The sequence below is a fragment of the Callospermophilus lateralis genome, chromosome 2 (genome assembly GCF_048772815.1).
Source record: "Callospermophilus lateralis isolate mCalLat2 chromosome 2, mCalLat2.hap1, whole genome shotgun sequence".
NCBI lineage: Eukaryota > Metazoa > Chordata > Mammalia > Rodentia > Sciuridae > Callospermophilus > Callospermophilus lateralis.
In genome coordinates, this window is record NC_135306.1 from 146,315,231 (window position 1) to 146,328,664 (window position 13,434).

Here is a 13,434-nt window from a genome sequence, read left to right on the forward strand (position 1 = left end):
CCACCCTTGACTTGAAATTTGGCAAACTCTTCAGGACTGAAAGGTTTCCTGAGGCACAGGACTCCATAACCCAAAATCAGAAGGTTCCAAGCAAGTTGAGATGAATTCTTCACACTACTGCCTCCCTAGCTCACCTTCAATTTGTTTCTTTTTCCTTTGGAATGGTTGTTCTGTTGGGACAGATCCAGGAGTCCACTCAAGAGAGACTATATGTGCCCAGAGACATCTGGCTTTGCCCCCTTATGGGACCAAAAATGTCTATATCCAGCTCTTACACAAAAATATTTTGTTTTTCTTTCTTTCTTTTTTTTTTTTTAAAGAGAGAGAGAATTTTTTTAATATTTATTTTTTAGTTTTCGGCGGACACAAAATCTTTGTTTGTATGTGGTGCTGAGGATCGAACCCGGGCCGCACACATGCCAGGTGAGCGTGCTATCGCTTGAGCCACATACCCAGCCCCCAAAATATTTTATTTCTTCCTTTCATGATACCTTTACCTGCTGTAGTGCCTCTGTCATATATTTCAAACAAAATCCAAATGCTTCTGTCAGGTTTGGAGCCTGACTTCTTGGGAACACTTAAAATTTTCTGTACCTTGCAATTCTTCAAAAGGCTGAGCAATTCTCTCTAATGTTTACAACCTACAAAGGTGATTTAGCCCATTCCTTTGGAAACTCCAGGTTTGGGGTTGTTGGATTGCTTGTGTAACCAAGTTTTCTTTTCTTTCTTTTTTTTTTTTTTTGTATCATGGGTTGAACTCAGAGGCACTGAGCTACATCCCCAGCCCTATTTTGTATTTTATTAGAGGCATGTTTTCACCGAGTTGTTGGCACCTTGCTAAATTGCTGAGGCTGCCTTTGAACTTGGTATCCTCCTTCCTCAGCCTCCCAAGCCGCTGGGATTACAGGTGTGTGCCACCACACCTGACTCAAGTTTTCTTTTTGTCTTGTGGTACTGGGGGTTGGACACAGGGCATCCCAAATGCAAGAGCTCTACCACTGATTTACATGTCATCCCTCCATTCCATTCTCCTCTGTTCCATTCCACTCGACGACAAAACTAAGTTTCCCAGATTGGCTTGCAATCTTCCTTCCTTGGCCTCCTGAGTAGCTGGGATTATGGGAGTGTCATGTCAAGTACCCACTTTTTTTATTTTTATTTTTATTTTATTTATTTTTTTTTAAAGAGAGAGTGAGAGAGAGAGAGGGAGAGAATTTATTAATATTTATTTTTTCAGTTTTTGGAGGACACAACATCTTTGTTTGTATGTGGTGCTGAGGATCGAACCCGGGCCGCATGCACACCAGGCGAGCGCGCTACCGCTTGAGCCACATCCCCAGCCCTTTTTTAAATTTTTTTATGGTTATTGTCCATATATTTGAAGCAGGATCTCTCTATTGCCCAGACTGGCCTAAAACTCCTAGGCTCAAGGGATTCTCTGCTTCAGCTTCCCAAGTGGCTTGGACTGTAGGTATGTACCATTGTACCTGGGTCCAAGTATTTTTTAATGTATTATTCTTGAGAAAAAAGTCCAGTCTCCATGGTAGGGGAACCCCTTTTTTTGGCTCATCCTATTGCTTGACTCTCTCAGTCTCAAATGATAATACAAGTCTCTTCCAACTCTGGTAAGACCTCATAAGTTGTTTTTCTTGAGAAATTTACCAATCCCTTAATGATTGCTCAGAATTAGAGCAGCAGTTCTCAATTTGGGTTGTTCTTCAGGATCACCTGGGGAGAGTTCAAATTCTCCAATGTCCAGGCCATACTCAGGGAACCCTAGAAATAAATCAGAATTTCTAGAGGCAGGGCCCAGGTAAGAATGTGTTTCAAAGTTCCTTCAGATAATTCCATTGTACAGTTCAGATTGAAAACTACTATTGTAGAGTTTCATTAATTTAAGACGAAGGACAATTTACTGATCTACCCCACACTGAGGGATCAATCGTCTAATTTAAAGTCATGGCCTTGTCCTAATCACCAATTTGATCGAGGAGTAGAAATTACTGTATGGCGCAGATCAGTGTATAGACCTAACTAAAAATAAAAAATAAAAAGTGTCAGGGGTGGTGGCACATGCCTGTAATCCCAGCGGCTGGGGAGGAGGAGGCAGGAGGATGGCCTCAAAGCCAGCCTCAGGGATTTAGTGAGGCACTAAGCAACTCAGTGAGACCCTGTCTCTAAACAAAATACAAAATAGGGCTGGAGATGTGGCTCAGTGGTATAGTGCCTCTAAGTTCAATCCCCAGTACTCCCTCTCCCCCACCAAAAAAAAAGTGTTGGGGATCTGGCTCAGTGGTAGCACCCCCTGGATTCAATCCTCTGTACAACAACGAAAATTAGAAGATGAAAACTTAAAATTGAATTTGAAACATAGTTGCCGTTACAATCCAAAGAAAAGACACCCTAATTCATAGGACTGCATCACATCACATTTTCAGGTTTACACTGTTATTCTAGGATACCTCTTCCCTGCTTTTAAAACATTTTCTACTTATTTCCTCCATCCTTCTCTACCCTTTCCTGCTGTGCCTTTTTTTTTTTTTCCCCTGCTTGTGTTTTGCAAGGTGATCCTTAGGGACTAAAAACCCAGGCCCATTCCTAGTTTGCCAGAGACCTAGCTAGTTCAAAGTCAGACTAGTAAAGTCAGATCTGAGAAATAGATATGGGGTGTGTATTTATATTTGTAAATGATGCTGGAGACTGAGCCCTGGACCTCACACATGCTAGGCAGTGCTCTACCACCAAGCTACACCCCAGTATCTTTTTCATTTTATTTTTGAGACATATTCTAAATTGCCTAGATTGGCTTTGACTTTGCAATACTCCTGCCTCCTCCAGTAGTTGAGATTACAGATCACGTGTAATCTGACTGTAAGATAATCTCTTCTGACACACCCTGAAGAATTTTAAGAAATTTAGGTCTGAACCAGTCTTTTTTTTTTTTTCCTAATATTTATTTTTTAGTTTTCGGCAGACACAACATCTTTTGTTTGTATGTGGTGCTGAGGATCGAACCCGGGCCGCACGCATGCCTGGCGAGCGCGCTACCGCTTGAGCCACATCCCCAGCCCTGAACCAGTCTTTTATCCAACACACTTAGGTTATCTTGAAACAATAAATTTTGTTGTTTTTCAAATTAGATTGGAGGATTCTGAGGGTAGACATCTTTCATGCATTTGGAGTCTTCTGTACCTTCCAGCCTCCCATTTTTATTCAAGTAAACCATATTAACTTTTTTTTTTTTTAATACCAGGAATTAAACTCAAAGGTTCTTAACCACTGAGCCACATCCCCATTCCCTTTTTATTTTTTGAGACAGAGTCTTCCTAAGTTGCTTAGGGCCTCACTAAATTGCTGAGGCTGGCTTTGAACTTGTGATCCTCCTGTCACAGCCTCCTGAGCCGCTGGGATTACAGGCATGGGCCACTGTGCCCAGCTCAACTTAGGCATTTTAAACACACTTATGGTTGAGGCCACTTGTTCAAATGCCAGTGCCTGACTCTGAAACTTTGTTGCTTGATCCTGTACCCCAGCTCTCAGACGAGGTATTGATTCCTTAAAAGATGGGTAACTTGGATATCTGGAGTTGAAACAGATTGACATTAAGCACAACTTCCTTAACTTTTTCTGCATCCTCCATTTTCTCACACTGAGAGTAAAGGCTGAAGGTTTGTCCATTCCCCTGGCCTGGGGGATGCCAAGGAAACTGAGAACAGTAATTGCCCCTTGACAAGTCCTGTCTAGCACAAACTGACTTTTGTTTCTTTAAATTTTAACAGCTTTTGTAGGATGGGGTATAATCAATATAGCTGCTTATCTCTAGTTTGATCAAACTGCATAAAATTCAAATTATTTGCTTATTTCTTATGAGGTCGGGCGGTCAAATTCAGCCATTCTGGGAGCCAGTGAAGGTTCCTGGGCCAGATTGGCAGTAAAGAGGGAGAGAGCAGGAAAAGGCACCTCAGGGTAGGGTAGGCGTGGCGCACAGTTTGAACTAAAGCGACCCTCAAGGTTCAAACATCTCAGCATCTTTCCTTAATTCTGAGATTAAGGCACTGAAGCAGATCCAGGTTTTCTCTCTAGCTGAGGCTCGTCCCGCCTCTTCCTTTTAACCTCCTTCTTTTCCTTTCTCCCCCCGGAAGCTCCGCCTCCTCCATGCAGAGCTCTCCTTTTCGTTCCTCCATCGGTAGAGTCAAAGGAGCTAGCTAAATCTGCAAGCAGAGCCGGGCAGCAGCGGAGCGGCAAGAAGCGTCCTCTTTCCTGAAACCCCGCGGCCTTGTGGGATCGCGGCGGGTTCCTTCCGGGAGGAGGGTTTCCGCCTAACTCTATCCCGCCTCCGTCGTTGTGTACGGAGGCCGAAAGGGCTCGGGGGCAGCCATGGCGGCGCACCTTAAAAAGCGGGTTTATGAGGAGTTCACTAAAGTGGTTCAGGTAAGCTCCGGCAGAGAAGGTCGGGACCGGTCTTGGGTGGTAAAGTTTATCTGGACCCTAGGGGCCCCCCAAGCAGGCGCCACGGCCTGTATTAGGTGCCGACACCCTGACATATGTACTCTGAGACTGCAAGTTAGTGGGCGTGTTAGATTATAGCCGCTATGAATATGTGTGGTCTGACGTTTAAAAATTATTAGAAGAAACAAATAGCGCTTTACAATTTACAGAGGTTTTTTTTTTTTTTTTAATCCTTTATCTCATTTTGTTCTTTCGCAAAACCATGTTAGATCGACTTACGGTTGCATCCTTGTTTTACGGACACTGACATTGAGGCTTCCGGCGATACACTAGATCTCTGCCAGGTAATGGCAGAGCATCTCCCAACTCGGTCCCCCAAACTCCCAGAGACAAGTTGGGCCATATGCAGATTATTCAAGAATTAGGAGAGGGGTCAAGTGGAATGCCTCGAGGTCCAGTCAAAACATTCGAAGGCAAGGTTCCTTGGGGTAGAGCTCTTCAGTGGTGGAACAGCGCACCTAAAAAGGAGGGAAATATTTTCCTTTCTCGGAATTGTAGGACTTTTTTAAAGACAGGTGGGCCAAGCCCCTGTCAGGTGCTTGGTGTGTTTCTAAAGAGGCTGATTCCAAATCATTTGGTGTTCTGCTTCCCAGGCTTTATTTGCTGTACTGGGGATTAAACTCAGGAGTGCTCTACTGCTGAACCACATCTACAGCCCTTTATTTTTACTTTTTTTTTTTTAAAGTTGTAGATGGACATAATGTCTTTATTTTATCTATTTATTTTTAGTTACTTATTTTATGTGGTGTTGGGCATCGAACTCCGTGCCTCAGGCATGTGAGGCAAGCGCCCCACACAGCGCCCTACAATAAACTCTTTTTTTTTTTTTTTTTGGTACAGGGGATTGAACCTAGAGGCACTTAATCACTGAGCCACATCCCCAGCCCCCCTCCCCCCCCCCTTTTTTTTTTTAAGAGACAGGGTCTCACTGAGTTGCTTAGGGCCTCACTGAGTTGCTTAGGGCCTCACTAAGTTGCTGAGGCTGGTTTTGAACTCGCGATCTAACTGTGCCACCTTCCCGAGCCGCTGAAATTACCTGCGTTTCGCATCCCGCAGTAAACTCTTGTGGAATAAACGAATGATTGACATGTTTTACAGGCGAGGGTGGCATGCTCCTTAATCCCAGAAACTCTGGAAGCTGGGGTAGGAGGATCTCAAGTTCCAGACCAGCTTTGGCAACTTAGTGAGACCCTGTTTCAAAAAAGATTAGGGATAGGCTGGGGTTGTGTCTCAGGTAGAGCGCGTACCTCTCACATGTGAGACCCTGGGTTCCATCCTCAGCACCACATAAAAATAAATAAACGAAATAAAGACATTGTGTCCATGTATAACTTAAAAAAAAAAAAAAAAGATTAGGGATGTACCTCAGTGGTAAAGCACCCCTGATTCCGTCTTCAGCCAAACACACACAAACAATAAAAAATTTCAAACAAACAAGAGTTTATGAATGAGTAATTACTTTGTACCAGGCATGATGAAAAGTGTTGGGCCACAAAGTCTAATACATAACTGTGTTCTTGCCTCTTAGGAGAGCCAGAAAGTGTATCTAGGATTATAATACAGATAATTGCATTGACAAATCAAGTCTTCAAGTCTTCTATATTCATTAGGAACTCCTCTTTTTTCTAAAACCAAATTCCCAAGCCCTTTGTGATCTCACAGTTTTTATTTACAGCTTAATTGTCATTTCCTGTATTTTTTGGGCACATCTTTGTAGCATGGGCACATAGTCTTGTAGAGAGTTAGTTTGCTTAGTTGGGTTTTTCTTGTAATACTTTGGGATTTACCTTGATACTTCCCCTCCTACTGGAGATTGAACCTAGGGTCACTCTACTGCTGAGCTATATTCCCAGTTCTTTTTAAAAATTTAAAATTTTAGCCGGGTGCGGTGGTGCACACGTGTAATCCCAGCAGCTTTGGAGGCTAAGACAGGAGGACTGCAAGTTCAAAGCCAGCCTCAGCAAAAGTGAAGTGCTAAGCAACTCAGTGAGACCTGTCTCTGAAAAAAAGTACAAAATAGGGCTGGGGATGTGGCTCAGTGGTCCCTGGTACCAAAAAAAAAAAGGAAAAAAATTTAAATTTTTAGACAGGGTCTCAACTAAATTGCCCATGCTGGCTTTAAACTTGTGATAGTTCTGTCTTAGCTTCCTAAGTAGCTGAGTTTACAGACATGTGTCACCATGTCTGGCTTCAGTTTTAGTTTTATTTCCTCTTTTTTCCCCTAAAAACAGAAAAATAGTTTATTAAATTTGATGTAGCCATCATTTAATTTCAATTGTCATCTGTACCTCAGCTAGTCTCCCTACCCTACCTTTTTTTTCAAACACATCCAAATCATTATATCTTTTCATCTGTAACTAATTTAGTATGTATCTCTGAAAGTTAAAGATTTATGAAAATAACCCAATACCATTTTTATATCTAAAGAAATTGACTTTTGGGGTGGAGAACTTGATATTGAACCCAGGGGACTTAACCACTGAGCCACATCCCCAGCCCTTTTTGTATTTTATTTAGAGATAGGGTCTCCCATAAGTTGTTTAGGGCCTAGCTAAGTTGCAAAAGCTGGCTTTGAACTCATGATCCTTCTACCTCAGCCTCCCATGCTGCACCACCATGCCCTAGCAAAATTGACATCTTAATTATCATTAATTATCAGTATATACATTTCCCTGATTGTCTTATAGTTTTTCCAAATTTGAATCAGGTTACAAAAGCCTACATATTGCAGTTGGTTGATGTGGATTTTAGTTTTATTAATCTGTGGCTTTAATGTCCACTTCTAGTTTTTTCTCATAATTTTATTTTTGTTGTGGTTGAAGAAACTATTTCTTTGCCCTCTAAGTTTCCTACATTTTGCTGATTTCATATTTGTGGTGTTGTTTAACATGTTCCTCGGTTCCCTGTTTCTTTTAAATTTAATCTTGGAAGTTAGCTTGAATTCAGGTCTGTTTTGGAGATTATTTTTTTAAATATTTATTTTTTAGTTGTAGGTGGATGCAATATTTTTATTTTATTTTTATGTGGTGCTGAGAATTGAACCCAGTGCCTCATGCATGCTAGGCAAGCATGCTACCACTTGAGTCACATCCCCAGTCCCTGTTTTGGAGATTTTTGTTTTCTTCTTCTCCTCCTTCTCCTTCTCCTCCTTCTCCTTCTCCTTCTCTTCACGACTATTTCATCTTTGTTTGTTTCTCTTTGTGTGTGATATCGTCAGCCATTAATGATCATTATAGTAGATTCAAGCATTCATTTAGGGTTGCCAAAGTGATTATACAGTATTATATCAATCTTTCTTTGTTAGAGTAATCTTGTTAAAAGAAACTGGTTGGGGGCTGGAGTTGTGGGTCAGTGGTAGAGTGCTCGCCTAGCATGCACAAGACACTGGGTTCAATCCTTAGCAAAAATAAAGATATTATGTCCACCTAAAACTAAAAAAATAAATACTAAAAAAATGGAACCAACAAATTAGTTACCCTAGGCATAAATGTTGTAGGAAAGTTAGCATGAAAACCTTATTTTCCATTTATTTACCAGTTCTGAAGATGCTAAGTTGGTTCCCTAGGATGTTCCAAAAATCACAGTGATTTTTCTTAGTATCAATATGAACTCATGAATTAAAATGTACTTCATGTGTTTGAATCCTACAGCTATTCTCTTTGTCAGTGGTCAAATTGTCCTATTCAGTTCTAGTTTTCTAAGAAGGGAAGCTGAGCTTGCTGAGCATTAGCAAATTCTCAATATATTTTTAGAATTGATATTCTCTTCTTCTTCTTCTTCTTCTTCCTTCCTTCCTTCCTTCCTCTCTTTCTCCTTCTCCTTCCTCCTTTCTCCTTCCTCCTTCCTCCTTCTCCTTCTTCTTCTTCCTCCTCCTCCTCCTTTTTCTTTCTCCTCCTCCTCCTTAATCTCATTGTGGTCCCCAGGATGGTCTCAAATTCCTGGGCTCAAACTGTCCTATGTCAGCCTTCCAAGTGCTGGGACTATAGATGTGTGTACCACCACAGCTGGCTCTTGATACATCTTATTTAATAAGGAATGGATTAGGAAGAAGAAGAATAGAGTATATTATTTATATTGTCTCTTAACTCTAAAGCTACCATAGTCCATAGAGATAGGTTAGAACAGAATGTTAGTACACCCATTTTCTAGAGAAAGGAACTGAGACATAGAGAAATTCAGTAACTTGCCCAAAGTTGTAGAGGTCATTGAAAGCAAAATTATGACTCAGCCATGTCACCAGTTCAGTGCTCTTTTTCCAGTTTACATACTGTTTTTTGTAAGGCTAGGTCTATTAACTAAATATAGTATTTACTATAAGGGAAAATTATTTCCATCAAATTAGGCAAAGTTTAATTTGCAGACTTTGTGTTTTTAATTAGGTTTTAATGTCTTATGTTCTCTACTCTCTTCTAGCAACAACAGGAGGAAATTGCTACTAAGAAACTTCGACTGACAAAACCAAGTAAATCTGCAGCACTTCATATAGATTTGTGTAAAGCTACTTCCCCAGCAGATGCTTTGCAGTACCTACTCCAGTTTGCCAGAAAGCCTGTGGAGGCAGAAAGTGTAGAGGGAGTGGTCAGAATTCTTCTGGAACATTATTACAAGGTAAGAAGATTTTTGAGGACCCGATGGGATTATGTGTAAGAATGGTATTATGTCTGCAGAATGTGTTACTGTTGTAAATATATAAGAAGGTGTTCATGTGGCAAGCTTTTATTATCTTCCATTTGTAGGCACTGTGGATACAAAGATAATAAAAGATGCAAATCCTGTCCTCCGAAGCTTACAGTCTACCCCATGGAGACAAGTACTGTTTGCTTAGTATATACAAAGAGCAGTGGGAACACAAAGGAAGAGTTAACATCAATTATGACCCCTCTGTAACCAGATTCATTTCTGGAACGAAATGTTCTCCTCTTCTGCTATTCCTGTCCTAATTTAAGGCCCTCATATCTAACTGCAATGTATATATCTCTCTCTTAGCAAAGTAGCCATTATTCTTTATTTCTCTTTTTGTGTTGTGCTGGAATTAGAACCGAAGACCTTGCACATGCTAAACCACATGCTCTATCACTGAGCTATATCCCATCTTTCCCCTAACCACTCTTAAAATTTGGCGGGGTGGGGTGGGGTGGTACTGGGGATTAAAGCAGAGGTGCTTTACCACTGAGGTACATCCTTAGCCCTATTTTAGTTTTCATTCTGAGACAGAGTCTTGCTAAGTTGCTGAGGCTGGTGTTGAACTTGAGATCTTCTTGCCTTAGCCACCTGAGTCTCTGGGATTACAGTTGTGCACCACCACACCCATATTTCCATATAGTTGGCAACACTTGTTTTTGTTGTTTTGATGGTAGCATCCTAATGGTTGTGAGGTGGTATCTCTTTGTTGTTTTGGTTTGGATTTCCCTAATGATTAGTAATATTGAACATCTTTTCATCTACTTTTTAGCTATTTATATATCTTCTTTAGAGAAATGCCTAGTTCTTTGCCCATTTTTGTAAAAGCTTGTTTGTTTTTTCTTTTGAGTTTTAGGAGTTTAATATATTTTATTTATTAATCTCATCAAGAATCTAACCAGAAAAAAGAATAAACCCAACATTAGCTGAAGGAAATAATACTAGGGTGCTACTATCTGACTGCCTAATGTGTGCTCATTTTTATGCTTGTCATTTCCCCTCAGTAGCCCTCTGAGATTATTAGCCCCATTTCACAGGTAAGGTTCTGAGAGGTTAATTACCTCTTTACGACATATATAGAGAGATGTTGAACAATGAACTGAGTGTCACACCTAAGTCTGGCTGATTGTAAAGCCCTTTCTGTTTTTGTTGTATCTTATACTTTAAGATTAAGTTCCCACAAAAATTATGTTCCTAAGTTTATGTACAATAAGATAGCATGCCAGGATTTTAGTTCTGCTGACTACATGTCTATTGTCCCTTCTTTCACTTGAGGTCTTTTTGTTGTACCTGGTTTCTCCTGAGAAACAATAGGTGGGAGGTTAAGAGTTGATCTTATTTGCAAGACCTTCATCCTTTGAGCATACATTTAAATAATTTTTGTCTTTAGTGTAGAAATATTACCTAATCTCAGCACTGACATTTCACATATATTTTTTGAACAGTTTTTTATTGGTGGTTATTATGCTATTTATGCACTTAATTATAATTTTGAACAAAGGGACATGTTCCTTTTAGTCTTGGGAAGAGATTTCTCACCACAGGAATCTTGGTGCTTGTTAGATCATCTCTCATTATCAAAATTAAAATGGCCAGTCTGCTTATATCTCAGTCTACCTTATAGCTGGGGCTTAGGGAGGTGACCTATACTCAGCCAATTATACTTGCCTGCCTCAGTCTTCTAATTAGGATCTTATGATCTGAATGAAAAAGTAGGTAGAAGCTGGGTATGGTGGCATACACCTGTAATTCCAGTGATTCAGGAGACTGAGGCAGGAGGATTGTAAATTCAAAGCCAACCTCAGCAACTTGATGATATTCTGTCTCAAAAAGGCAGGGAAGTGGGTGAGGTGGTGCATGCCTATAATCTCAGCAGCTCAGGAAGCTGTAGGAAGATTGCAAGTTCAAAGCCAGTCTCAGCAAAAGCGAAGCACCAGATAGACCCTGTCTCTAAATAAAAAACAAAATTGGCCTGGGGATGTGGCTCAGTGGTTGAGTGTCCCTGAGTTCAATCCCCAGTACTCCCCTGAAAAAAAGGGGGGTGGTAAAGGAGCTGAGGGATGTAGTTCAGTGGTAAAGTGTCCCTGATTTAAGTACCCCAGTGCCGGGAAGAAAAAAAAAATAGAAAAAAGAAAAGAAAAAATAGATTCATTAAAAGATTCTCCAGAGACTTCCAGAGCCCTGGTACTTGCAACAATATTGGGTGCTTAGGCCTGACATTGTTGGTGGTATAAGTGGCTGTGACTTAAGTCTGACATGACTACATGGTGGAGTTAAGGTACCAACTGCACATTTTTGGTAAGAAGGTAATGATATCAGAAAGGCATTAAATAGAAGTTTCCATTCATTTTGCAGTATTTGGGTGTAACAAATGGAAGAGGGGAAAAACTGATTGGAAAAAACTCTCCTGAAGTGTATCAGGTTAATTTTTCAGAAATAAAACCTTAGAATACTTGGATCTCTGAATCTCTTTTGGCTTATTATGTTCCCATATTCTGTTCCTGTTTATTGGTTAGCTAAGAGTAAAGCATCAAGATGACAGTTGTTTCTTTTATTCAAGGAAAATGATCCATCTGTGAGACTGAAAATTGCATCATTGTTGGGTTTATTATCAAAGACTTCAGGATTTTCGCCAGATTGCATTATAGATGATGCCATTAACATACTACAGAATGAAAGTAAGTTAAAATTTAAAAACTGTATAAGGAGCTGGGGGTATAGCTTAATGGTAGAGTATTGGCCTAGCAAGGGCCTGGGTTTGATCCCCAACAACACACACACACACACACACACACACACACACACACACAAAATAAAACAAAAACTATATAGCCAGAGCAGAAATGTTTAGGTTTTTTTTTTTTCCCCTGTTGAACTAAGGGGTGCTTTACCACTGAGTTATACCCCCAACCCTTTTCATTTCATTTCATTTTTTAAATTTTTATGGGGTACTGGGGATTAAACTAAGGGGCACTCAACCACTGAGTCACATTCTCAGTCCTATTTTGTATTTTATTTAGAGACAGTTTCAACTCACGATCCTCCCATTTCAGCCTCTGGAGCTGCTGGATTTACAGGTGTACACCACTGTGCCTGGCTTCTTTTCATTTTATTTTTATCTCTCTCTCTCTCTTTTTTTTTTTTTTTTTAAGAGAGAAAGAGAGAGAGAGTTTTTAATATTTATTTTTTAGTTTTCGGCGGACATAACATCTTTATTTATATGTGGTGCTGAGGATCGAACCTGGGCCGTACACATGCCAGGCAAGCGCGCTATTGCTTGAGCCACATCTCCAGCCCATTTTTATCTATTTTTTGAGACAGGGTGTTGTTAAGTTATACTGGGCCTCACTTAGTTGCTGAGTTTGGCCTGGAACTTGTGATCCTTTTGCCTCAGCCTCCTGAGTCGCTAGGATTGCAGGCATGCACCACTACACCTGGCCCTTTTGAATAAAATTTTATCTTTTTGGTACCGAGGATTGAATCCAGAGGCACTTAACCACTGATCCACATCCCCAGCTTTCTTTTTATATTTTATTTAGAGATAGAGTCTTCTAGTTGCTTAGAGCCTTGTTAAGTTGTTGAGCCTGGCTTTGAACTTATGATCCTGTTGCCTCCGCCTCCCAGGCTCTGCTGGGATTACAGGTGTGCACCACTGCGCCCAGTTTGTATAAAATTTAAGAATAAATGTTTATGTTGGTTGTTATTCAAAAGGAATATGAGGATGATTTAATAAAACCATGTACATATATTTACCTGAGAATTAAATACAGTCTTATCTCCCCCTTTTTTTTTTTTTTTTTTTTTCAACCATAATAGGAATTAAACCCAGAGTCCTTCACAATTAGGCACATTTCCATCTCTTTTTACTTTTATTTTGAGACAGGTTCTTGCTAAGTTGCTGAGACTGGCCTTGTGCTTGTGATCCTCATTCCACAGTCTCCTAAAGCTCTGGGATTACAGGCATAGTTTTATTGCTTTTTATTTTTATTTTTTTTGGTACCAGGGAGTGAAGCCAAGGGCACTTAACAACTGTGTCACACCCCCATTTGTTTGTTTTTTGGTACTGGATTAACCCAGGGATGATTTACTACTGAGATATATTCCCAGACCTTTTTGTTTTTTTTAATTTTGAGACAGAGTCTTGCTAAGTTGTTTAGGGCTTGTTAAGTTGCTGAGACTGGCTTCGAACTTGCAATCCTCCTGCCTCAGCCTCCAAATTGCTGGAATTACAGGTGTGTACCACCA

General features: G+C 40.4%; 1 protein-coding gene across 2 annotated transcripts in view; it reads left to right on the forward strand.

The window, feature by feature from the left end:
* Window positions 1-4,191: 4,191 nt before the first annotated feature.
* Ints4 (integrator complex subunit 4) overlaps window positions 4,192-13,434 on the forward strand; it is a 102,230-nt gene continuing 92,987 nt past the window's right edge. Inside the window, exons 1-3 of one of the 2 annotated variants that reach the window (XM_076846592.2) lie at window positions 4,192-4,431; window positions 8,923-9,117; window positions 11,750-11,867. In XM_076846592.2, the coding sequence (XP_076702707.1) occupies window positions 4,378-4,431; window positions 8,923-9,117; window positions 11,750-11,867 (367 nt within the window). In that variant the 5' untranslated portion in view covers window positions 4,192-4,377. The remainder of the gene's footprint in view (window positions 4,432-8,922; window positions 9,118-11,749; window positions 11,868-13,434) is intronic. The other variant, XM_076846593.2, reaches the window with a different exon arrangement.